The sequence below is a fragment of the Protopterus annectens genome, chromosome 4.part1 (assembly GCF_019279795.1).
Source record: "Protopterus annectens isolate FY-2018-M chromosome 4.part1, PAN1.0, whole genome shotgun sequence".
Lineage (NCBI taxonomy): Eukaryota > Metazoa > Chordata > Ceratodontiformes > Protopteridae > Protopterus > Protopterus annectens.
This window is the reverse complement of record NC_056734.1, coordinates 143,332,491-143,360,313: the sequence shown is the minus strand read 5'-3', so window position 1 is coordinate 143,360,313 and position 27,823 is coordinate 143,332,491. Positions and strand designations below refer to the sequence as shown.

Genomic DNA, 27,823 nt, shown 5'->3' with positions numbered 1-27,823 from the left:
TTCAATTCACTTCAAAAATTTGTTTTGCACATTTAAACTTGATATTTAAGTTTGTGTTCTATTCTTTGTCTAAGGCCTATTTAGGCTATTTTATTTATATGGGCTGAAATTAGCCATTTTTTTTATTTTTTGATATGTAGTTGTACTTAGTATTGGACTACTGAGATTACTGTCATGTACCTTAGTGAAGTATTGTTTCACCAGTAGTTGGTTCTTACCTGGCTATTTTTTCCACCCTGTCCTAATGGACTCAGGTACTGTAACCCCCACCACCACCACCACCACCACTACATACCCCAGCTGCACCTAAAAAACATAAAAATAAGAAAAAAAAATGGCTCAGTCTATGGCCACGGGAAGGCTATCAGACCACGTGTCTTCTTTTACCCTGCCATGTTTCCTGGTGTGGTGTTGGTACCACAACTGTGTATGACATGAGGGTCAGACACATCCTCTGGCAGCTATCCAATTGCCTGGTTCAGGTATATGAGAACTAAACTCTTTAGGTGCACATGTCAGGGGTGCAGAGTCCATTTCTAGGGGTGATACATCTCCCTCTGGGGATTCTCCAACCTATGAAGTGCATGTTAAAAAGAGACAGAAAACCCATCAGGTGATGGGGCAGCAGTCCCTGTCTGGATTCTCTCCTGAAATGATGGCTGTGTATAGAACCATTGTTAAGGCAGTTGATTGCAGTGTGTGTTCCCTTGTTATTAGTAATGCTGATGCTACCACCTTCATCATTCATCTAAGGATCCTGATTTTGATGGGGATCATGTATCTGAGGGTTCTGATCTGTCTGATTCATATCTGTTGGTTTCCTCTGATGACAAACAGGAACAGGAGCCAAAACAGATGTTTCCGTTTTCCCATATGGTGGGTAGATTTAGGGATGTATTTAATTGGGATCAGTCTTCTGCTGCCCCTGAATCTGGCAGAGTTTATGATATTTTGGACGATGAGGTACTGGTCCTCAAATCCCTTCCTCCAGTGATCTCAGCATTGGATGATGTTTTCAAGAAAGCTTGTAATTCTCCTCTGTTTATTTAGGCTTTCCCTAAAACAAGTGTTTAGGAAATTTAGAGTATCCTTTGATATGCCAGTTCACCAAGCCCCTTTGTCTGTGGAGCCTGCGTCTCTATACCTAATTACCATTTCTAATAATTTTTATAATTTTTTTAAAATGTATTACTCTTTGTGTTTTTTCCCTGTCAAATATTGTTTATTTTTCTGTATGTGATCTTAGTTCATTCCCCACTAAATAACTCTGCACTCAATATTTTTTTTCTTCTCTCTCAAATATTCAAATATTGTTATTGTCTGTATTTGATTATAGCTTAATTTTTTTTATATTAATATTGTATAATAAGTTTTCTGTCTATGCCTGGAGCTTTTCTCCCTGGGCCTCTACTGAAAATGTACATGTATCCAGTTAGACTAGCCCGGTCAACAAATGTAAATAAATAAATAAAAAAGACTGCGCCTTCTTCAAATCTGGTCCCACAAGATAAACTAGACAAGTGGCTAGAATCTCAGGGAAAGAAGCTGGTGCTTTTAAAATTTCTTAACTATCACTATTTTATGTGAAAGTCTGTACTGAGTTGCATATATAGTTTGAAGAGTTTGCTGCATCATTGTCTGTTCAGCAAGAACTCTGTGTCAAGGAAATTGTTTACAATATTTCTCAGGTGTCAAAACATGCATTAAAGAGTGCCTTGGAGGAGGCTGACATTATTTCTAGAAATGCACCTTTCACTGAGGTGTTGAGGAGGTATGCTAGGCTACACAGTCAGAATTTCTCTGACGAGTTAAAAAATAAGACTTTGAATGCTCCTATTCAGTCTGATTGTGTGTTTGGCACAACAGCTAATCAGATCCTTAAACAATGGGATGACAGAGATAAATTGATGTAATATGTGTAGAAAATGTATGATATTCCAAAGTTCTCCTCCTTTAAGAAGGATAATTTTCAGACACCTCTTAAACAGAAGCCCCCAGCTAACAAGAACCAAGGCAATAAAAGGAAATGGCAGCACAAGAGATCTGCCAAGCCTAACAAGAGGGTTTATCCCCCAAAAGAATACCCCTCACTTTATGACTATACTGAAATGAGATATTCATCTTTTCCAGGCCCTGCCCCATCAGGTTGTATGTCTCTAAAATGCCTCTCAACAAGGGAACATGGTCATCAGAGGTTTCTGACAAATGGGTTTACAACATTGTGGGCAGGGGTCACAGCTAGCAATGGAAGGGTCACCCTCCTCCATTCGGGGGGGATGTTCCTGCTCATCCGCTGGATCAGTCTTTGTTATTCCCTTCTATTCCACAGGAAGGAAATGGTGCCTACTTCAAATAGAGAGAGAGAGAATGAAGGGTTTTTATTCTTGAATTTTCCTGGGTCCCAAAAAAGAACTTTTGTGGAGACCAGTGTTGGAAGTTTCCTTTCCTTTCCTTCCCTAACACCTTCATCCAGGTTCCCAAGTTCAAGATGCTCACCATTCAGACAGGGATTCTCTCTTCTGCTGAACATGGAGTTGTTGTAACCTTGGACTTAAAGATGCCTATCATCATATCCCCATTGCTCATCACCCCTAGAAGTATCTCAGATTTGTTGTTTTTGGATCTCACTTTCAGTTTTGTGTATTGCCCTTTGAGCTATCCACTGAACCTCAAGCTTTTACAAAATGTTTTGCCTCACTAGTGGTCCATTGTTGGACTTTGGGCATCCACAGTTTTCCTTACTTGGACAACTTGCTGATTTGTGCAGGGTCTGCATCAAGGTGTTTGGATTTGTTAGAAAAGGTTTTGGCTGTACCTTCCCTCCTAGGGTTCAAGGTGAACTTCCTGAAGTTAAGCCTAATACCCTTGCAAAGACTTGTCTTTCTAGGGTATCTAATCGACTCCAATGAAAGAATGGATTTTCTGCCCAAAGACAAGATCCTGTCTTACCAAATGGTGTTTATGGAAGTCTGTTAAGGGGAATGTCACCTTCACCTGAGAATGACTGATGGCATCTATGATTCTTATGATACCACTGACCATGAGAAAAATTCAGTGTTATGTCAAATGTGTTGGACCCAGCACCTCCATTCCCTGGAAACCCAGTTACCCATGCTTCCTTTCATCAGATAAGAGTTACAGTGGTGGAAAGAATGGCTGAGTGTCAATTCCAAACTTCTCTTTTCCCCTCCTATGCCTATACAATCTGTCCAAACAGAGTTGTCTCACTTTGCATGGGAAGCTGTGTTAATGGGGAAGCAAGTGCAATCCACTTGGTGGCTCAAGGATGCATGACAACAAATCAGTATCAAGGAGATGTTGATGGTGAGTCACACTTTGAAGGTTTTTCATTACTTATCGACTCTGGGTCCTCTCCTGGTGATTACAGGCAACACAACAGTGATATGATATCTCAACAAGCAAGGGGGTACAAGATCTTACTCTTTGTGCTGATTGGCAGTGATGACCTGGGAGCTGGCTTCTCAGTATCCTTTGACTCTTCACATTTCATACATCCCATCAGAGCAAAAAGTTGTGGCAGACAGACTAAGCAGATCCTGAGCAGACCTACAGAAGTGGAAGCTGAAAGCAGTGGCATTCCAGGATCTAGTCAAGATGTGGAGAACACCTCAAGTAGATCTGTTCACCTTCTTTCAAAACAGACAACAAGAGAGATGCAATCCCAGATAACCTTGCAACCATGCTTGAAAAACAGGCACATTCTCATTCCCTTGGATGGGAATGTTCCTATATGCATTTCCACCCTTTCTACTGATTCAGAAGGTGCTTCTCAAAGTTCAGAGAGAAATGCCAAAGATCATTGTGGTGACACCCTATTGTCCCAGGCAATCTTAGTTCTCCATTTTAATGGTATTGGCCAAAAACAACTGTCACAAACATCCTCTCACTGTGGATCTGCTCACACAGTCTCAGGGGTGACTGGTGCACCCCAATTTGGATAAGTTTCAATTGACAGCCAGGATGATTCAGTTTTGACTCCTTTTGGCTGTTATTGTATGAGAATGTGCAGCAGGTGTTAAAAGAACCAGAAAAAACTGCTACTGAAAAATCTTATGTTTATAAATAGATGAGATTTTCTAAGTGGTGCCTAAATGGAAACAGGGGGTCCATTGTGGTTACTATCCCTATGATCTTGAAATATTTGTGTGAGCTACTGCAGGATGGCTTATTGTATGCATCCATTAAGATACATTTAGTGACCATCTCTGCTTGTCTGCATATGGACCCCCTTTATTCTTTTTCTCTTTTGGTAAAACAGTTCTTGAAAAGAGTGTTGCATATAAAACCCCCTCAGAAGCAAATTCTTCCTTTGTGGGATCTCAACTATGTTCTCAAAAAATTGACATTACCACCTTTTAATCCAGCAGCTCATACTGATCTTAAGTTCTTTACATGGAAACCGTATTGCTTATTGCTGTGACATCTGCAAGGTGTGTGTTTCAAATGCAAGGTCTCATAGTGGAACACCCTAACCTTATTTTCTACAAGGACAGGGTTGTGGTGTGCATTAATCCTTCTTTCACGCCTAAAGTTTTTTCAGAGTTTGCTCTCAATCAGTCCATTAATCTCCCTCTGTTCTTTCCAAACCTAGAATAAAAGACCATATACTTAATACCTGGGATATGTATTGCTAGCTCAGGTACTACCGTGACACAATAAAGCCTTTTCAGGAGGCCAAAAGGCTTTTTATTTCCTTCTATGGAGCAAAGAAAGGTCAACCTATCTCTAATCAAGCCATTATACATTTATTGTCCTCTGGTATTGCTATTTGTTACACCCACCATGACAAGATGGATCCAGGCAAGGTAAAAGCATATTCCATCAGGGCCTTTCCTCTCCAGTGGTATATTGGAAAGGGGTGGTCTCTAGAAGTATTATAGAAATAGCACCTGGGTCCTCTGCCCATACTTTTATGAAACAGTGCAATCTCCTTACCTTTTCTAGATCCAGAGCAGCCTTTTGACCATTCTCCAGGCTCCTGGATCCTTGTCCTTCTTCCTCCCAGGTTGAGTAAGCTTTGGGAATCTACCCATATGCCAGTAAGGCAGTGTGCTTGTTGAACATGGTACAGCTGCTTAAATTCCACTTTACATGAAACAGTAGGTGTTCATGGATCACGTTGCTTTACTGGAAATAACTTTCATCCAGTTTTGCTGGGTGTACATAGTTTGTTGTTTTTGTTTAGCAGGTATTGTTGTTGTTGGTGTGTGTGTGTGTGTGTGTGTGTGTGTGTGTGTGTGTGTGTGTGTGTGTGTGTGTGTGTGTGTGTGTGTATGGAACAGCAGGTGCTTGAATGCATGTGTTTCATCTGCTCTTCCTGTTGTACTCTAGAAAACTGAAAGAGTCCTATATGTGAGTGTTAAGGGCTGACCTGGTCCTGCCAAGTGATTTGTTCTTTACCCTCACAGACAGACAGACAGACAGTAGAAGGAGTTCAGAGCTTTGACAGACTACCAGATAGAGGGTAGCAGGCTACTACTACCCATATAACAGTGAGGAAATGCGGTCTACAAACATCTACTGTTACAGTTAAGTGGAACTTATGCAACTGTACTGTCTTTGCAGCATTAACATAAAAGAAAAGACCTTTGTTCCATTTCTCCCTGCTGAATGACTCAAATTGTCACCCTCAGATTTTGTTTTTTCTGTGTATTTAATATTAGATTATTTTCCCTGGATAAATGACTTCATTTTCCAGTGCTGGCATTGCTGAACAACATGGGTTAAATGAGTCTGACTCGTCCAACATGAAAACAAGCTTTTGGTGATTATTCTTTAGGGGCTTTGTGCAGATAAAGTCTCCCATGCATATAATTGAGGGAGACATTCCCCTTGTACCACCTTACAGTGTATTTCTACCATTCCATTCACTAATACTTGAAGGCACGGACCAATCTGATCCCAGTTAAGAGCAGAATTCAGAAACAAGTCAGCCACAACAGTTCAGGCTTTGTCAAAAAGGTCTCATTAACACAATCACAGAAATCAGCTAGTTTGTATATCTCTGAATCACACAGTGATTATCACAAGCAGTAAGAAGCACTTTGTTGTATAATCAACAGTGCAGGCCCATGCATTGCATTGGCACAGCCCCCTCATCCACAGTGCACAGGTTCAAACATACACACACACACACACACACACACACACACACACACACACACACACACACACACCTCTACTATCTGTCTGCTAAAATCCCTGGCACTTACCTCTAATGTAATCTCTGCTATTGAAAGTAATGGGTGAATGTGAACTTTTGCCCATGTTAATTAATTTCGCTTGTGCTGGTGATTTACATAGCTGAGCAGTTTTGTGAATTACATAAATCACTTACACAGGCATTTCCAGGGGAGAGCACATGATTCATTAGTATATTCCTGTTCCCCAGAATTCTTTATTTATATTAGCAGTAAGCAAGAGAGACAGACCGCTGGGGTCCTGTACCTCCATACCTCTCACCTGTCTAGGTTTTCACAGAATGGCCAGATTTTTACCTTTTATTTTTGATTCATTTCTCATAAGTTGAGTTTGCAGACAAATCATTAAGGACTGAAGTCAGAAAGTGATAAAATATGTTTGAGTTTCAGACTTCATACCCTTCATAAAACTCATGCTAATGCAAAAACTTGTTATACTTTCAATTTTCTAAGACTGTAACAGCAACATTTAAAATTTGCTCTATTTTTGGGCCTTTGTCCTCCCATTATTTATGGCTTTGTACAAATTTCTTGTTCTAAGAGGTTGAGAGGTATGTGCACCTCCTTGATTAGAAGCACTGTAATAGGTCTGTCTCTGAATAGTAAATGGCTACTGCTAGAAGTAAAAAGGGCTTACCATTGGAGGTAGCATTTCTGAATCCCAGGGTAAGTTTTGATTAAGCAAGCTTCTGCAGGTTGCATGATTCCTACTTTCTCTGTTCCTTTCTCCACACCAAGTGGTAGTGCTCAGCTGCCTATCTTGTCTGCACAGCTGAATTTACTTTATGTCTTCAGCTGAATATGTCTATATACATTTCTTTTCTTGTGGTTGATGATATGGAACTTTTAATGACAGTTGTTATTTGAATATTGTTTAATGTGAAAACATGTCTGAAGATGCAAACTAAAAAAAATAAATAAAGGCATTCTTTTAATGCTGCAAATAAAACAAACCATGTTTATTTCTGCAGGCATTTCAAATCCAGCATTTCCTGGTCAAAGAGGTGAACCTGGTCAGAAAGGTAATGTTATACAAAAATAAAATAAAACTTGCCAGAATAGATTTTTTAACAATGAGGTACTCAGCATTGTACAACTGTTAAAATGCGGGCATAGGTTGTCTGTGTGCAGGGAATGTACCTGTATAGTAATTAATTTGCTTTTTGAAATGCATAAACTTTTATTACTCAAAAAATTGGATATGTCATTTCATACGCAGTACAGTAGTGTGGGTACAGGAATTTTGATACCCTGCTGGATGTTCAACACTCTGCAATGCATTTCTTCCTGAAACTCTGAAAAAATAAGCACAATTACACACGTGTAACAGCAAAGGCTAACACTTGTTTTCACACATAATAATTTTTTTTGTGTCTCCTGGGAGACAACCCCCCCCCCCACACACACACACAAATCCACACACAACCCCCTTGTTGTGTGTGTGTGGGGGGGGGGGTTGTACTCCTTACACATTCATCCTTCACAATTTTCATAAATGACATACAAAGCAAAGCAATTTATTTGTAAATAATAGAGGTTATTTGTGTAATGCATGAACTATCTGAATGCAGAATAGGGTAACATCCTGTTGCAGTGATCTAGAGATGAAAGAATGATAGATAACCATCACATTTGTAAATTAGGTTCAGATAAGTAGCTTACTAGGCACGTTTTAGATACCCCAATGCCTTCAATGTCTTAAGGACTTTAGAGTGTGTTTTGGTAGTACCACCTTAACACTCTGTCATTAAAATGAAGAAAGTGCCATAAGAATTCAAGTCTATTTAGAAACCAGCTTGTCTGTACATTCTGGAAATTTCCATTGGCTAACTATGCATGCTTTAATTATCTCTGAGAGATATGTAGAACAAGTACATTGGATTTCACCTATGTTAAGCCAGTGATCCAAAATCTGTGTGGCCCAACATTCATGCATGCTAAATTCCATAATGTAGTTGTGGACTCTCATTCCCCTACATTGTGCCTAATACCAGGTACTGGATGGCACAAAATCTGAAGTCAGAGGTTCTATTTATTCAGATGCTTTTTTTAAAGATCATCAGTTAAGTGTGCCATGGAATAAAAAAAGGAATGTGTTTAAGAATTTATAGTTTTGAGGCACAGTTATCATTCATACATTTCTGATAAAAATAGTTTATCACATTTTTAAACAAATTTCTCCAGGAATTCAATAAATTACCAAGCACAAGGCCCTTTTCTCATGATGTTCCCATCTGCAATTCAGAGACATGTTAGTCATGATGAGATAAGACCTCATTAGAGGCTAATTTGCATGTCTCTAATCACATTTAGCACCACAGTGTGCAAATCTTTGCTGATCTACATGTAGTGGTAAAAAGCTGCTGCTCATGTACAGAAGCTTCTGGCATTCCCCCAATCACTCTCTCACTCTCATAAGTACACAAACATGAACACACACACACACACACACACACACACACACACACACACACACACACACACACACACACACACACACACACAGACACACACACCAAAGTCCCTGTAACTGTCCCTACCCTATCTGCCCTGCCATGGTTCCTCCCACACCAGTAATAATTTGAGTGCCATGATGGCACATATGTATTAAGCTGTGGTGGTCTAATGTATCCCCCACCTGCCGATCCCCATACTGTAGTTGTTGCCAGTATGATACTTTACTGACTCATCTCTGTTGTCCAGTGTTCTCCCCACCTCCCTTAATTCCAGTTATGATGTCAGTGCCATTATGGTACTTCAAAGTGTAATCATTGGTGTCTAGTGCATGCCTATACCCCTCGATGCCCATTACAGTGCTGATGCTCTTACATCACTTAAAGAGTAATCTGTGGTGTCTAGTACATACACCCACCCCCCAATCCTCATGTCATAGCTTTCTGTTACAGCACTTTAAAGAGTAACCCCTGGTGTCCATTGCATCCTCCCACCCCCTGATCCTTGTACTACCATTGGTGTCACTATGGCACTTTAAGAGTAATCCCTGGTGTCTATTGGTCACCCTCAGCCATCACCATGTTTGTGCTGGGCAGTTGATCACAGTCATTTTGCTGTGATCAGTGCCTCAATTTGGTATGGATTTGACTACATTTTCTTACTCACTCATTTTCTGTGGTGCTTTTAAACCTGGTAGCTTTTCAGCTGCTGCCAATACTGTATATTTGACTTTGGGAGCTCCTAATAGTCTCATCTCAGCTGCTCATTCTACTTGGCATTGAAAGATCTAACTGGGAATGCCTTCCCCTGGATCTTTTTTTTTTTTAACAAAAAATATCTTTACTGAATTATCACTTATTACAGAGGCAATCATACATTTACAAAAATGAAAACAAGCCATATTGATATATTTTCAGTTGCAAACATTATATATCACATATATTCTTCTATACAGTCATTGCCAATTGAACAATACATGGCTCATTTAATTCCTGCCTTCCCTTAAACCTCATTCCTCCTGAAAAACATTATTCTGCATACATTGTTGTCACAATTCTCATTTTTTTCCTATGTAATTTGCTCCTACTTTTTTCTAAAAATCCCACTTCCACTTCCTTTATCTCTGTTAATATACTGACTACTTCTAATACAGTTGGTTTAGACTTTGCTTTCCATTTTCAAGTAATTGCTTTTTTTGGTAGCCACTAGAATTAAACTCAGCAAGGCCTTACTATGTTGAGGTAATTCAGATTCTGTATGACAGCTTAAAAAAGTCATTTCCTTAGTTACACCAATTTGTTTAGCCAATATATTTGACACAGTAATCTGCAGGGATTTTTAAAATATGCAAACTCATTAGTGTCCAAAAAATATGTTTCCAATTATCTCTTTCTTCTCTATCACATCTTAAACATTTGCAATCTACCTCAGGAAAAATTCTTTGGAGTCTGCTTGGGGATAAACAAATACCTATAAAATAGTTCCAATCCTTAGTTTTCCAGATTTTGTTGCATGTTTGGGAGCCATAAATATATCCTTCCATGAACTGCTAATCCAATCTCTCTTCCCAATCCTTTCTAATCTCCTCTGATTAATTCCTATAGTTATCATGCAATACTTTATATGCCCTACTAATTATCCCTTTTGTAACAGCTGATATTCTATACTCTACTAAAAACTCTGCCAGCACTGGTTGTTCACTTAGGATCCCCCTACTTATTTCTCTTTGCTTATATTCTGATATCAATCCTTGTTAGTTAATTCAATCTCTAGCCTGTAGTCCAAATGATTTCTTGGCCTTTTATTCTATTACCTTTCCCTCTCTAATTATTTGCTGCCAATACCTTGGTTCCTTTACCAGCTTTCTCTAGTATATTCCAGACCCCTCTTGCTTATTCTCAGTACCATTAATTGGAGTCATCCCTATTTGTAGAATCTCCTTTCTCCATTCCCATGCTGGCTTCATTCTTATAATACTTTCTGCTATTTATGAATATAATGTTCTGTATGGCTTTTGTTATTCTCCTTAAAGGTCTGCATCCAAAATCCCTGTCTTTCCTTATTTCTTGAGCCCCACAACCCCCATATTTCATCATCATCCCTTTCCACTTTGAATTATAGCTTTCTACTTGTGCTATGTATAGGAGCCTTAAATGTGCAGCTATGAAATATCCCTTCACATCAGGTAATCCCAAACCATCTTGTTCAATTGGAAATATCAGCTTATCCTGCTTGACTCTTGCCCTCTTCCCCTCCCAGATAAAATCCTTCAGCTCTTTATTAATTGCTATCCACAACTTCTCCTTTGGTTGATAAAAATATGCTTGACCAGTATATAAAACTGAAGGGATTAAAACATTTTTACTGCTTGTGTCTTGCTATCCATATCCATAAAACAGAGCTTCCAGTTTCACAGTTGTTGTTTTATCATTTGTTTAGACTCTTCACATATATCCTTAGCTGCCATAACAGAATCCTTTTTTAACCCACACTCCTAGATACTTCATGTTATCATGTCCACATAAATATGAGTATTGCTGAAACAATTCACATTTGGATACATGATTTATGGCTATAACCTTTGTTTTATCTTCATTAATTTTATATCCCAAAAAGACTTGAAACTGTCTCAGAATGTTCTGCAACACTGAAATGTCCTTTTCTTGGTTTTATCAGGTACATAATAATATCACCAGCAAATAAAGCCAACCTTTTTTGACTACCATACAAATTATATACTTGAATTTCTACATTCCTTATTTTCTCTGCCAGTGGTTCTAAATATAGCACAAATAAAGGGGAATTAGAATACCCCTGCCTGGTTCCTCTGTTCAACCAGAACTTACCAGAGAGAGGACCCACACACACACACACACACACACACACACACACACACACGCACGCACGCACGCACGCACACACACACACACACACACACACACACACACACACTTTCAGCTCCAATCACTCATATGTTCTCCTAATTAACCTTATTATTGTGTCAGGTAATGTAAATGCTTCCACTGCCCTACTCATAAAATCCCATTTTACTCTGTCAAATGCTTTCTCTGCATCAAAAACCACCAACAAAAGTTGTTTTTTCTTGCATTCTGCTTCCCCTCTTGATCAACATTGTTCTATTAATGATGTCAAATGTTTGTCTCCCCAACACAAAACTAAATTGATCCATATCAATTTTGGCAACACTCTTACCATTCTTTTAGCCATTATAGACATAACACTTTATAATCATGGTTTAGAATTGAAATGAGCCTATATGAAACTGGATATGATGGATCTTTTCCATCTTTATGTATTGCAGCCACCACACCTTTCTTCCAGGATGTTGGTGCTTCCCTCTTTTAAAAATACTGTTAAACAAAACCTTCCAGATATTTATCACTTTATTACCTCCTAGCTTCCAATTTTCTGTAAGAATACCATCTATTCCTGGAGACTTTCCTGTAGTTTGATTATACATCACCATTGTTACCTCATCTCCTTCCATCCTAACTGTTAATAAATGAGCCCTATCTATCTCTAATCTTGGCATATTAAATTCTTCCATAAATATTTCTATTTGTACTTTTTCTTGATTTCCACACATCTCTGCTTTATACAGATTTTCATATAATTTCTAAAACATTTCTAATACCTCTACAGGATCTCTGGTTACTTTCCTTGTTACAGGCTCATTAAGTTTGGCAACAACCCTTTATATTTTATGTTGCCTAACCGGTTGTGCTAAAAGCTTTTGTGTAATGGAGTTATTGTCAAAAAACTGTTGCACAGTTTTTCTAAACTCGTGCATCTTATCCAGGTAGTCCCTTATTTTCTATTTTGCACTCTTCAGTTGTGCCTCTTCTTGCTCTATGAGATTCCCCTTATTCTGCAATACATTAACCCTTGCCTGTCCCTCGAAATAATTCTTGTTACTTCTTAACCATATGTCTTTTATTTTTTACCCTATTTTTAAACTCCACATTCATTTTATACTACTCCTTAGCTATATTTTCTGAAGAAAATTCTATCTTCCCTAAAAACTCCCAAATAATGTTCACTATCCATTCCTTAAATTTTTCTCTGTTTAACAGGTAGGTGAAGTGCCAGTCTCTTATTTTTATTTCATTATACTACATTTTTATTTTGCATGTGATCTGAAATAATTATTGAATGTGTATCAAAACTTTAAATTAAAATGCACATGTTCCTTTAAAATATAGTTTCTATCTAGCCTAGCCCAGTTTTTGTACCTTGGAGAATATTATGTAAATTCTCTTCGAGCTCCTGCTATTGAATTCACATCTTCCATGCCAAAAGTATTTTCATAAATTTCTTCAAAAATGCACCACCTTTTGTTATATTGTCCCTTCTGAGATCCTACAGATCAAATTCCAGTCCACACCTATAAGTAATATTCCCTGCTGAAAGTTGATTATTTAACCTGAGTTTTCTTAAGCACCACTGCAGCAGTTTTAGCAGAATATAAATACACACCAGTGTAATCTTCCTCCCTTGCCAGTAGCCCCATACTACTACAAATCTACCGTTATCTTTTTTCTGTCTTCTATCACTATTGGTGCTCCTCTTGCAATTAATAAAATTACTCCCCCTTTCTTTTGTCCAAGATATCCTGCTGAATAACAATCCTGAAATCCTTTCTTTTTCAAATTCATATGCACAGTTCTTCACAAATTTGTCTCCTGTAGCATAGCCATTTGCATTCTGCATTTCATAATACATTTCACTAGTCTTACTTTTTTGGCATATAAGTGTGAGACCATTCACTTTCAAAGACAATATGGAAAGTGTTGCCATTATGATAAGAAGTTATTATTCCCATATGTTATGTATAACAGCTTTTTAATGTCTAGTTTCAGCATCTGTGTTATATGCATACACTAATGTCTGGCATGTTAATCTTTCATACTGTTGCTTCTGGTCATATCCATTTGAACTTATGTCACATATTACAAGACTTTTTTGTTTTAATGAAAACCCTTAAATAAAAACACTCCCCCAAAACACCCCCATAACTTTTTAACTTAATACAAACACACAAAACTATGTACATCTTCAAATAATGAAGTTTAACCCTCCTAATAGGAACAACTGTCCAAGATTACACTCATAGACTTTAACTGATCTATAATTAAAGTTATCTAGGTTAAGACACATGGTACAGTTTGTGCTTCTACTTACACAAAGTGCTGTTTGTTTTTGTCTTATCTTTATTTCTCTCCTAGATGTAGAAAACAACTTAAATGCTTTCAGAAAACAGTATCTTTTAGCACTGAAAGAAAAAACGATAGCACATGAGAACTAGATATGCAGCTGCATTCAGCTACAAGCTTATCATGTTGCACTGTGAAAATTATTTGCTAAAGGAAAACTTGACATTACATTCAGTGTCCATTTATTTACTTGTTTTCACTTGAAACATGTTATTAGATCAAGCCAAAGCCTTAATCCAGTCATACCCCTATGCAAAACTAAGAAAAAACATATCAATGTTACTTATATCATGATCTGTATACTTTGACAATCTGTCCCTCACCTCAGGAACCCAAGGTTACAGCCTGTTAAATTAAATACACATTTGTCCAGGCTTTCTTTTTTTTTTTTTTTTTTTTGCATTACAGTGTCTACATTTTTTTTTTAAACTAAACAAGAAGAAGGAAAGAAAGAAGGAAAAAAAGGGCACATGCTGACTTTATCTATGTCATATTTTATAAAAAACACTGTTAAGAACAAAAATTATTTTACAGTTCTCCTTAATGTTCTTTCAAATATTAATGACATGAAGTAGGGCATATGCTTTGCAATCCCCTACAAGGTTAACAAAGTCAGAAAAAGTCCAATATTATCAGGTTTTCTTGTTCAGCTGTATTTTACAAATGTGATTGATGCTTTGTAATCCTACATTTATTCATTAATTTCCAAGTCACTGTTTTTTTTTTTTTACTGTTGATCTCCATGTCTCCACTCTAGTTTCTGGTTCATTTCCAATGTATAGCTGGTTCTTTTTAGTCAACTCCTGTGATTTTTTTCTGCCTCACAAGCATTCTTCTTTTGAACATTAGAAGAGTTTTCACTGGCAAAGTCTCTTTAGGAGCCTTACTCTTGGATAAATAAGAAGCAGAGTCCCCTCCTGTTTGATAGCTTACTTTTTGTTGGACAAACTTGTATTTCCTCCTTAACATGTTCTGTATGAAAAAATTATTTTGACTCTCCAAGAAAAATATTCTGAAGATAGCTTGATACAGCAGCTTGAATCTCAGACCTACTTCTCGACATTCCCTGATTGCTGGAATAAATCTACTCCTCTTCTACTTAGTGTACAGTGAGCAATCCTTTTCCATAAATACTCTACTGTCTCCACCTTTCAGCACTTTATCCTTCTGCCACAGTTTTGTACGAATCAAATCTTTCTGCCGGTAGGGTTGCATCTGTACTATTTAGAGGTTTTGTCTGCTTTCTCATGGCCAGGTTTGGAGAATATACACAATGTGCCCTTTCAGTTAACAATTCCTGCTGTGGAGTACCAGTCTAGTTGCTTATTTGTGCTTTCATAAAATTAATATGGTCTGTTCCTTCCAGTTTCTCTGGTATAGCAGAAAATCTCATGTTTTCTCTATGTGGTCTGTCCTCTAATTCTATCATATTTGAAACACCTCTTCTTGAGTGGTCTGATACTCAGCCAGCCATTTCTTCATTTCTGCCTCTTATTTTTGCAGTTTTATCAGATCATCTAAATATATTTTTAAAGGTAACCATTTGAAATGTCTGGAGCCACTAGATTGAGTCTCGAAATGTGGAGGCTGAATGGCTCAAAGATCAGACATGAATGACTGCACAATCTTTTAAAATGCAACCATTTGAAGTATTGGCTTGTCAACTCACTCAGCTTTTAGGACTGTTAACACCTATGGTTACTAACTTACAAAAGGAAATTTATAGCAGCAGTACATGCAACCCTAAGGATTTTAATTTACACACTGGAATACAACAGAGTGATGATGCTTCTTTATGTGCCAACCCCCCCCCCCCGTTTTTGAATTATTCCACTGACATAGAGGCAGTTGTGCAATGGCGGACTACCAGAACCAGAGTGCTCACTGTTAACCAGCACAATGGGAATATTGAAGGAGTTTTGAAAGAGATAACTTTGGATTTTGATTTTCCTTCATGGCTTAACAACACTGAAGTAGTTTTCAACAAACCATGACCCCACACTGAAATGAGCAGTACATTTGATGAACAATTAAAATTGTTTGAAAAGCAGTTAACCAGGTACAAATCCCTACAGTCAGACAATACTTATCTGAAAGAATGTATACAAAAAAGAAGGGTTTCAAAGGGGCTTAGGGTTTTGAAGATACCTAACGGGGTTAGTAATGATGCAGAATTGTACCGTAAAGTGATTACTCTGATGATTTTGGTGTGCACATTATGGAAATAATTGTCAAATGCAATGAGAAAATTATGTTTGTTTTATTAGATGAGATTAATCAACTGGATGGTTCACTTAAAAAAAGATTTGTTTGAAATTAGGACATAAGCATATTTTATGATTTTCAAAAACATAGACGGTGTTCTTGACAAGAATGAAACTAGAAAACATAAAATGCAGAGAGATGAAGCAGACAGCACAAATGAAAATGCTTATCCTAAACCTAAACATTTTGCCTACAATGTACTTATTTATACCAGAGTGCCCTGTGATAATAACTGCATGAACAATATATAATATATTGAATTCAATATGGGCATAAAACACAACAATGATGATTTTTTAGGTATGGTCCTTCTTTATGCCAGTCTGAAAGGCTAGCTCAGAGGGACACAGCAAATGCCCCTCTACCAGCACAGGGGGCTGGCCACTACAATGGGTGGAACAGGAACAACAGGAGAAACTAGAAGAGATGGCATCACTTTTAAATATTTTGAATGATACTACATTAAGTGACTTATCCCCTTTTAAGGAGGATTTAGGTAATGATTTACCTTATACAAGTTTATTAGAATTTGTTGGAAGTGATACAATGACGACAACTGATTACAAAGGATTTAAAATTTACAACTACAGCCACGTAGTGATTGACTCCAGACACCATGAACTGTTTAGCAAAAGAGTTTTCCTTTGTATCTAAAGCTAGAACTGATTTATGTCAGGTTTTGATAGACCTAAAATTATGGGTCCACAATGAAATCTCAAGATTCCGCAATCTCGGCTTTCAGTATCCCAAAACTGCAATGTCGAGATTGTGGAATCTTGAAATTGTAAAACAAAAAAAAAAGATGACAACATTTAAAAACATGTTTTTGCAGGGGAGGCAAGTCCCCCTGCATCCCCCCACACCCTCTGCAAATTAAATATACTAACTCCAAGATCACACTACAGTGAAGAAAATAGTAATGTTCCTATTTCGCACTGTACAGTGCTCTATATTACCTTTCTCTTCACTGTAAAGTGATCTTGGAATTAGTATATTTTGGGTGCAGGTGGTGTGGTGGGTGCAGGAGGGCTTGCCCCCCCCCTGCAAAAACATGTTTTTTAAATGTTGTCAACTTTTTTTTATTATTTTACAATTTCAATATTCCACAATCTCAACATTATGGCTTTGGGATATTAAAAGTTGAGATTGTGAGATCTTGAAATTTAGAAGTGGACCCAAAATTATACACTAGAAAACTAACTTAATTTTAAATTAATGTTTCAAGATTCTTCCAACAAAACATTTAATCCTAGGGATTTTGTTAGAAAAAGTATATATATTCCGCCCTTACAACTTTTTGAGAAATTTTGTGAAAGGGATATTTAGAATGCACACAAACGCCCCTTTGGAATGAACTATAATTTGAATAAAGAGGAATTTGATATGTTAAAACAACTAACTTATAACAAGGAAATTAGAATAATGAAGCCTGATAAGGGAGGAGGGATAGTTTTGATGAATGCTATTGATTACACTAGTAAGAGTCATGAAATAACAGTAATAATCAATATGCTAGAATATCAAAAAGTGAAGTTTATAGGGCATATTACAAAACTGATGTATGATTACAGGATTTGATAGATCAAAGTACAGTAGACCATAAACTGTGTAACAGTTCTTAAAAGTTGACCACCCAATAACCCCATCCATTTTTGGAGTCCCTAAAATACACAAAAAATTACCGGACATTCCAATGTGACCTCTGTTTAATAGCAGCTTCTGACTCAAAAACGCATCTCATTGTTATATTTGTGGATGGAAAACTGAAAGAATTCTTGAAGGGATACCCTTATATTCTAAAAGATTCTTGGGATTTTCTAGATAACATTAAAAATGATTTTTTTAATGAAAACTACCTACTAGCCACAGTTGATGTGCTAGATTTGTTTTCACAAATCCCTCACGATATAGGACTTGAATGGTTTAAGGAATCATGCTACAAATTCAGTTGTTTGAATAATGATGAAATCACTAACCTGGGGAACTTCATGGAAAATACTTTATTCATCAATTACATATTTTTGAGGGAGAATGTTATAGACAAATTAAGGGTATAACCACGAGGGTCACCTGTACTCCATTATATGGAAATATTGTATTGAGGTACTGGGAGCAATAATTGGTGTTTCCATCTAGCCCAATGGAGCATGCAATTGTATTCTTAAGATTTTTAGATGATATATTTTTTCATATGGAAGGGTAGTAAAGTACTATTTGATGAATTTGTGAATTACTTAAATTCCACAACTGATTTTTAAAATTCACCTATAAGTATTCCTACAAATTACTCAATTATCTAGATGTCACTATTTCAAAAAATAAAGGGACATGTGAGTTTGACTCCAAATTGTACCTCAAACTCACATATTCTAACATTTCTTATACTTCACCAGTAATCACCCAATGTACCAAACAAAGGCATTGTCAAAGGGCAGATGGTACATGCATCTTGACTGATTTCTAGAGGTGACCAATTTCTACTTGAAATAGACAATTTGATAGCTATGTTTGGTGAAAAGGGCTACCCCTCACAAATGTTAAAAAAAATAGCAATTAAGTGACCCAAAAAAGGAAAAATAGGATATTTTTTCCAGTTTTGGGCACTGATAAACTCGATTTGGGAGGAGATACGGAGAAAAGAGACATTGTATCAGACATGAATAACTATGAACTGACTATGGCAATCAAATATGGGGCAGGAGGTAACCAGATTAGACAGTTTTTAACAAATAGTTGGAAATGTATAGAATATGATGAGCCATGTAGAAACATTTTAGGAAATAATCCATGTTTCATCTGCAAACGACATCCCAATATTAAAGCGAAATGAATAAAAGCATATACAACAGATCACATCCAGGGAGGAAAAAGTTTGGATTTTGCTCTCAGAGCAAATTTATACACAGGGGGCAAACAATTAGACTAAACACACTGAATATTGTAGTGAAGTTAAATGGCAGCAACAACTGTAAGACTGCTGGTGTGGTGTATTTGGTGTTCAGTGACCCTTGACATTCATACTATGTGGGTAAGACAGAGCATGCATTGAAAAGGAGAATTTATGGGCACACTTATGACATTAATACTTCTAATAACAACAATGCACTATTCAAGCATAAATTAAATTGTAACATGAACAGAAAGTTGTATTTTATGTGCTGGAGTAGGTCCCAGTGAACTCCAGATGCAGTTCTTGGCAGCATAAATTCAAATATAGAGAATTCTAATGGGAAATTAAATTGAATGCAAATACACCACCAGGTTTAAATGACATTATTTCTGTTAGCAATGTGTTAAAGTTATGTGCAGCTAAACTATAATTTATTCATTTATTAAATGTTTTAAAATGTGTTTTAAATGTTATTACTTACTATCCATGTTGTGTAATCTTCTATTTATTTAAATACTCTTACTTTTTTATAATTACAGTAAAGTATATATTTATTCAGGTCATATATTCTGAGTGCATATATCTTCAAGAATACACGTATAATTAAGTGTAATTTACTGAGTGTTTTAAAATGATTGGTTGGATACTTTTTTATGTTATTGAAGCAGTTGTTTATTTAAATTTTATAGTTCTAATGAAGTCCAAACACTAATACGGATGAAAGCGCCCAACTCATTTTGAATAAAAATCATTGCGTGTTTCCACTGAGGAATTTGAATTCCTTTATTTCGGTTACACATTTTAAGTGAATGGCACAGTGTGGACCACACTTTTTTTTTTTGTTATTCGGACTTGTATATACTAAGTTTGAGATGCCTTTTCTCTGAATATTCCTTTTTCTCCAAGGTATGGCAATCTTGGAGTTACTATATATAAGCTTAAAGGAGAAGAACAATTTTTCAAATTCTCTCTTCTCCTGTGCTTTCAGTTTGACTCATCATTTTTGCCATTTTAATAGTGAGCCCTGTTTAAAGCATCTTCCATTTTTTTCCAGCCTGTTATTTGAGTTGATATACTTCTTCAATGTTTCATTTATTTTAATCAGCTCTGAGTATATTTGACTTATGTTTCCCTCTAGATTACTGGATGTCATGTCTTGCATCAAGTCTGGAGCTTGAACTGCTTTTAGCTGAACAGCTGTAGGATTCTTCCCAGCCAGTGTTTTCTCCTCACCTTTTCTAATTGATTTTCTTTCAGGTTTTCTAACTTTCTTCTTTGCTGGCATCCAGGCAGTGCACTTACTAACCAGTAACTGAAATGTATCCAAAAAGACAAATTCACTGGCTCTGTTTTCTGAGTTTCTGTTTTCACACTGGCAGAGCTGAAATTAAGCTGTTAGTGTGTAGCCATCTTGAAAGTCCTCCTCCTCTTATACTTGTGTAAGCTTGAGCTAGCCTTTGTTTTATAACATCCCACTCACTCAGTGCACACTGCAATATTCAGAGTATTAATCGTCTTTTCCATCTTATTTTAAAATCTGTAGTATGAAGGACTAGACTTATAAGCAGTAGAGAGCCTAGGAACTACTTCTCTGGAATCAGCTTGAGAACAGTGTTTTTGCTTTGCTTCTGGTGAGAAAAGGAGAAGATGGACATTATTTCCTAGTCTTCATAGAAATTACCGATAACTGAAAATCCTAAAGATTGCTTCCTAGGAGCCAGCTTGGGATCAATACTGCAACTTTGTTTCTGGTGCGAGAAGGAGAAGAGGGCATGCTTTTCCCTGGTTGGACAGTGTGTATGGAATAATGCTGACTGGTCTGGTTGCAGCTGTGGTGAGAACCTCTTCATAGCCTTTGTACAACTTCTCTGTCTCTTGCAGCCAGCTTTTGAAGGTTCTATTTGAGGATATCTACCAAGAGAAGACAATAGCAATGTTACTGTACTGAAACCAGCAACATCTGGGTTAGTACTAATAAGGAAGCTGTTTTATATTAATGCTATTATTTTTCCTTCTGGTGAGGGAAGGAGCTTAGGATCACTGTTTCCTAGGAGCATGCATCTTTGTTAAGAACAGTGCTATCTCCATCACCAGAGAGATAGCACCACCAGTAATCAACTCCAAATTTCACAGGCACAATTTGTCCTCCAGCCCACATTAGTAAGCACATAACCATGGATTTGCATATTTTAACCATCTCTGTAGTCAGCTTGGTTGAAATTGGTATACTGAGACAACATAGCAATTGTCTCATGTTTACTGACAATCACCTAACAGACCGACACAGTATGTGAGGCATGAAGTTATTTAATGCTAAAAACTCTCACATGAAGACACTACAGATAACAAGCAGGCTGTTAGCACCACACAACCTACATTGCAAGCAGATCATACCAAACACATAGGCCTACATATGCTGAGGTTTGTAAAAGTAACCTACCTAAACTACAAAGGTCTCCTAAATTTAACCTGAGAAACAAATATCTTCAACAATCTCACAAACACAAAACACAGGCAGCACCCACCTTGAAACATACATCAAAGTCACAGTGTCTCAATTCAAAAGTCCATAAAGCAAAATGCCTCATAATCTAAAATCCTAGTCATAGGTGACTCCATTGTGAGACACACTGATGAACCACTCACTAGGCTGTGCAAGGAGAGGGTCGTGGTCAGTTGCCTAGGATTTCCCACATCAGGCAGGCTCTCAGGTTCTTAAACCACAAGTATACATATGATACAGTCATAGTACACATGTGTATAAATGACTTGAGACATACCTCCTTGAAGTATATGAAAAGAGGCATGATGGAGAATTTGGAATATGTGGCAGGTATGAACCTAGCCTTGAGCAGCATTTTACCATCACCAAGAATGATGCCGTAACATGAACCAAAGATTAGTGATTTCAACAACTGGCTTATTTTCTGCTCTCATTCAAAGAGGGTCCAATATATATCAACCTGAGAAGAAATGGTAGGCAGTCCTAACTGCTTTTCCAGGGATGGCTTGCAAATACCCCCTAAGGCTTTTGACTATTGGTTAAAACTTTGTCCAGCCCCATAATACCTTTTTGGGCAATGTTAGTCCTCAGACACTTCAAACATAACAAAACAGAATCCAAATAATATAAATGACTCACTGCTCAATGCTTGGAGCCTTAAAAAAACTCCAGTCCCTACAAGCACTCCTTACTCTGGATAAAATTGATATATGCATCATTATGGAGACCTGGTTCAAGACCATTGAACGCACCCCATCAGTGCAAGGTTTCAGCGTTTACCAAACTTTCAGGTCCACTGTACTAAAAATGGCATTTTCTATATATTTGTAAAAATATATATATTTCACTTCCAGACTAGATAGATATTATAGCAATCTGGAACTCCATCATGTCCAGCTTAATATTAACACCCCCTTATGGTGTTGAATGCCTTTGTGAGTTCTAGGTATGCAGTGTGTACTGATTTGCCTTCATCCATTGACTCAGTAATCTTCAAGAAGAAGTCAACCAGGTTAAGTGGGCAGGATCTGCACTTGACAAATCCAAACTGGCTTGGGTCAAGAGTTTGTAGGTTACTTATGTCTTTATTTATTAATGCCATAATGATCCTTTCTATAATCTTAAAAATGAGGCTGATCAGACTTATAGGTCTATAATCTGTGTCCACTGACACCCCACCTTTGTTTAAGAGGATGACAGATGCTATCCTCCATTCATCCAGCACAGACCCTGTTTGGAGGCTGGCATATAACAGACTCTGTAGGGTCTGACAGGTCCTCTTTCAGGCTAGCCAGTAAGCAGCCTATAGTGTTATCTAGATTGATAGATGCAGTGGTCTTGGCCATAGATAGTGCCTTGAGATCTTATTCTAGGGAGATTTGAGTGCCAAATCCTCGGTATATACCCAGTGGCAGTGCCGTATCATGCAGACAAAATGATGCAGTCACTGTTATTGAAATGAAATGCTGGGCAGTGCAGGTTCAGTCATATTGTGTCTCAGACATCTCCACATACACCATCTAGAATGGGCACTGAGGGTCATAGCTGCCATCATTTTCACAGATGCCTAGTGACACATGGAATCATGACTGTCTACACTACCAGGAAATGGGAGACCATGGGTCAAAGGATGTGGAGATGTGGCTCAATGGGAAGGTAGGTATCATGCCAAATATGACCTTCTGCACAAGGAAGGTGCAACTATGGGACTGTGCAGTGGGGTGACTGCAGCTGAGAATTGTGGGAGATGCATGCTGAGACTTTGCAGCATGGCCTTGGTGCTGTGAAGATAGTGCAGGCCATGATGCATCAGCACAGGGATGTGACAGAATGGGTGGAAAAGGACTTTTATGGTGGCTGGATATGAACTTCCCCACCACAAGTAGCCCTGCAACATACCCAGTAAGTTGGTACCCCAGTCATTATAGATACAGACTCTATTATTTGGAATGGTATTTCAATGTGGCCACCACAGTTATGCAAATGCCCACAGACATAGGCAACACTGGCGTAGAGGACACCAATGTCAGAACTGTAAAACACCCAGATGGAGCTAATTGTGGAGGATAGGTTCATAGGTTCATAGGTAGATACTAGGCTATCTGCCCTAGGGCATTTATAAGCCTAGCCAGAGTGTATTTGGCTTCCGCCTCCCTATTAGATTAGCCTACTGTACCTCTGTAAAGTAGGTCACAGAAGGTACCCTTTGAAGATTAGTTTACTGTGCCTCTGTCTAGCAGGGACACTGGGGAGATCCCAGGGGTGAATTTGCGATTCCCCATCCACGCGTCCAAATTTCGCTTGAAGAGGGTCAGCGAGGGGCTATGTCTAACATGAATTGGGATTCTATTCCAGAGTGAAGGGAACCTCTGGGAAATGAATCTGTCCCTCCAGCATGTCCTATTTATTTTTGTGCTGAGGTTTAGGTCCCTGGAGCGTGTAGCTCTAAGGGACTTGGATTTTTTGAGGTGGAGCATGTCCATTAATTCTGGGTTTGACATGGCTTTGTACATCAGGTATAGATCACCTCTGAGTAGGCGGTAAGCAACTGAGTAGAGCTGGAGTTTCTTTAGTCGAGCTGCATAGGACATCTGTTTGTAGCCATGATCCTCTTGGTGAGGTACTTTTGGGGTCTCTCCAGTTGCTGCAGGTGTCGGGTAAGGTACATCCCAAAAGGGGCATTGTATTCAATTATGGGCCTGATGAGTGACGAGTAGAGGAGCAAAATGACCTCTCTTGATCTAGATGCGAACCCTTTCATGATAAGGTGGGCTATATAGAAGGTCTTTGGCAACGTGATTATCAAAGGAGAGATTACTATCTACGTTGGTCCCCAAATCTCTAATTACGTCTTCCGTACTTAATGGATTACCACCTATGTGGTAATTTGTGGGCACCTTGTTTTTCCCAAAGGGGATGACTATGCACTTTTTAGCATTTAGCTTGAGGCCATGGCTCTGGCACCAAGCATCCATCTCTGTGAGACCCTTTTGGAGGATGCTTGTGTCAGCTGGAGATTCGATTATAGCCCCCAGTTTGCAGTCATCTGCGAACTTTGTCAGCCATAATCCCCCTGTGTTAGCCTGAACATCAGAGAAGTATATACCGAACAAGAGAGGTCCCAGAACTGAGCCCTGTGGGATACCACTTGTAACTGGTTTCGATTCGGATATGGCACCTGCGATTCTGACCATGTAGGTTCTATCTCTGAGCCAGTTTGCAACCCATCTTGTGATATAGGGGTTGATATTTAAGCTGGTAAGCTTATTTATGATACGCGAGTGGGGTATTGTGTCGAAGGCTTTTGCGAGGTCCAGGTAGGCTGTGTGGACTACCTTGCCCTCATCTATGGCTTTGGTAACTGTTTCAAAGAAATCAACTAGGTTTAAGAGGCAAGATCTGCCCTTAACAAAGCCGAATTGGGTAGGGTCCAGTGTCTGGAGGCTCCCAATGTCTTTGTTTATGAGTTCCATGATAATACGCTCCATAGCTTTACAGACCAGACTAGTCAGGCTTATGGGGCGATAGTTTTCGGGGTCCGTTGTGGCACCACCTTTGTGGAGTGGGACCACTGTAGCTGTACGCCATTCTTTGGGTACATATCCTGTAGTAACGCTAAGTTTGAACAGTGACTTAATGTGAGGGTTCAGTTCTTCTTGGAGCTCATGTAAGACACAGCCTGGGACACCGTCCGGTCCCATAGATGCTGTGTTTTTTGCTTTGGAGAGGGCAGCTTTCACCTGTGCATCTGTGATGTCAGGAAGGTTACATTCAGTCGGGATAGGCATTTGCTCCTTTGGGGGGGAAGGGGGGGGGAGTTTGCACTGAATCTGTCTGCCAGGATGTTGGCTATGTCTGTAGGTTCGGTATATTCTGTACCGTTATGCAACAATTCAGAGCATATCTGGGAGTTTCCACCCATGTTCCTGACATAACTAAAGAAGGCCTTGTGATTATCTTTAGTGTCTAGGGCAATTTTTCTTTTGAAACTGGCCTTTGATGATTTTATAAGGGATCGAAGTTTCTTGCTAATACTGATCAGAGATGCCTTCCCTTTTTGGGATTTTGCTCTGTCATGTAGTAGCTTCCACCTTCTGTTGTATAGCCTATTTATGGCCGGGGTCCACCAGACCGGTCTCCTGTTTTTGGAGGAGTGAGTCTTGGTTTTATTTGGGATAGCACGATCCATGCATTCCTGCAGGTGCTCATAGAATGCATTTGTAAAGGATTCTGCGGATTGGGCTGTATTATCCTCTGGCCCAGGGGCTTTGAAGGATTCCACCTCAGTCTTGAGAAGTGCAAAGTTGGCTTTTAAGAAATTCTTTACAGTGATTTCCTTGGCTGGGGGTGGGGACGGGATATGGATGTCCAGGGAAATTTGTTTATGGTCTGATCTTACCAATAAGGGGTTTACCTCTGGTGTGGAACATAGAGTCCCCATGTTGGTGATGACCAGGTCCAATATGTTGTTCCCTCTTGTGGGAGTGGTGACCAGTTGTTCCATTGCGTTAGAGTTTATAAATTCAAGGAACCGTTGGGCGAGGGTGTTTGGGCTTGAGTAGTTTTCCCAATCAATGTTTGGGTAGTTGAAGTCACCCAATAACATAGTGTTTGGAGAAACCTTCATATTCTCCAGTGTTCTCAGGAATGCCAAGTGGGGTTCCTGTAATAGGGAGGGTGTTCTGTAGCAGGCTACAAACTGAAAGGCAGTTTTGCCCACTGTTAGTTGCACATGGATGATTTCCGATGCTTTGTGCAGTGCCACTAACCTGGAGGTGTAGGTATCTTTGATGAATATAGATACTCCACCTCCTTTTGTGCTTCGGTCCGAGTTTTGGGGCCGAAACGCATGGTATGAGTTATAACCTGGTAGTGCTGGGGTGCTCTCAGGAGCCTTGAACCAGGTTTCTGTTACTGCACAGACATCAATTTTCTCCATACTGAGGAGAGCCTCGAGTGCATGCATCTTGAGGTTTAGACTTCTGGCATTGAGTAGCATTACCTTTAGTTTTTTTATCCTTGGGTTGTCTATGGAGGTGGGTTTGTCCTTTGAGCCTTGCCTAAAAAAGGCACTATGGGGTGGCAAGAGCCTTGGCCAGTATACGAAAGCCTAAGGGTGACAGGTGCAAGCTGTCCCTAGCGAAGCAACGTGGCTTGTCGAGCATGTCATCCCAGGCTGACAGACACTGGATCCCCTTTGAATGACACCAATACTTTAGCCAATTGTTGAAATTGATAATTTTGTCTTTATACTGTGGCATCATTCTTCGTGAGGGCAAGATGCTACTCAAGGTCAGGGTCATACCAGCCTGGGCTACATGGTCAGAGAGCTCCTCTATCCCACCAATGAATGCACAAGGCTGCCTTGGTTCTCTGGAGACCATGCTCAGTGTTAATCAGCTCTAGTGCAGCATGAGCAGTTGTGGCTTGTGCCCTGATTATGCCTCTGTACATTCATTGGTTGAGACCAAGATCCATCCACAAGTCAGAGGCTGGCTTTGACAGACACTGTGAAATCCTAAGATACAGTGTTACCCTGCAATGCAGAGCATCTTTTGGTCAGATGCAGTGTGCTGGTCCACCATTAACAGTGGCCATACCATTGGTCAAAGAAGAGGAATCCTGAGTGATTTTGCAGTATGCCAGACTGTGCGATTTATGGGGATCTTCAGTGTTACCCAGAGTAGTGGGTGTTGGCCCACCTAGGAGGGGCAACTACCTGTACTTTCAGTCCCATGAGTCTGCATGCCCAATATACATGTGAAGCACATAGGCAGCACTTAGTGAAACCACTTAACCCACATTGGTCTAATTACAGTTGCTTTAGGCCTCCTTTATTATAATTACCAAGATGGCTGGTCTCCGTGAGGAGTAAGTGGTATCTGGACACTCACAGAACCTGTGTTCTCAAATCCTAGTGAAATGCCTGTACCACCATCCTCACTATGCAGAGATGCCATGAGTATTCAACATGACAGGAGGCCACCCCCTGTTGCTGTCATTTCTACTGCTGTGTTGCATGGCTTCTGCGAGACCTGTGGTATCATGATTTTCACATGCTTTGAACACTGATGTGTGATGCACTTCTTCTTACCCTCAGAGCTGATAAAGTGACTTTGCAGAGCTTGTGGGTGCCCCCTCTCCTTTTATATACACTTCAAATATGCCTAGAGTGTCTGTTACAAGACATCATTCTCTGCAGGGCTGAACTTGTTCAATTACTGCCATCCATCACCTTTGGAAGTCAAGTGTACAC

General features: G+C 38.9%; 1 protein-coding gene across 2 annotated transcripts in view; it reads left to right on the top strand.

Annotated features, from left to right (window-relative positions):
• The window catches only part of LOC122800784 (collagen alpha-3(IV) chain-like), a 1,680,215-nt gene that overhangs the window by 1,319,721 nt on the left and 332,671 nt on the right, over window positions 1-27,823 (top strand). For both annotated transcript variants that reach the window (XM_044070045.1, XM_044070046.1), the window contains exon 41: window positions 7,193-7,243. In XM_044070045.1, the coding sequence (XP_043925980.1) occupies window positions 7,193-7,243 (51 nt within the window). The remainder of the gene's footprint in view (window positions 1-7,192; window positions 7,244-27,823) is intronic.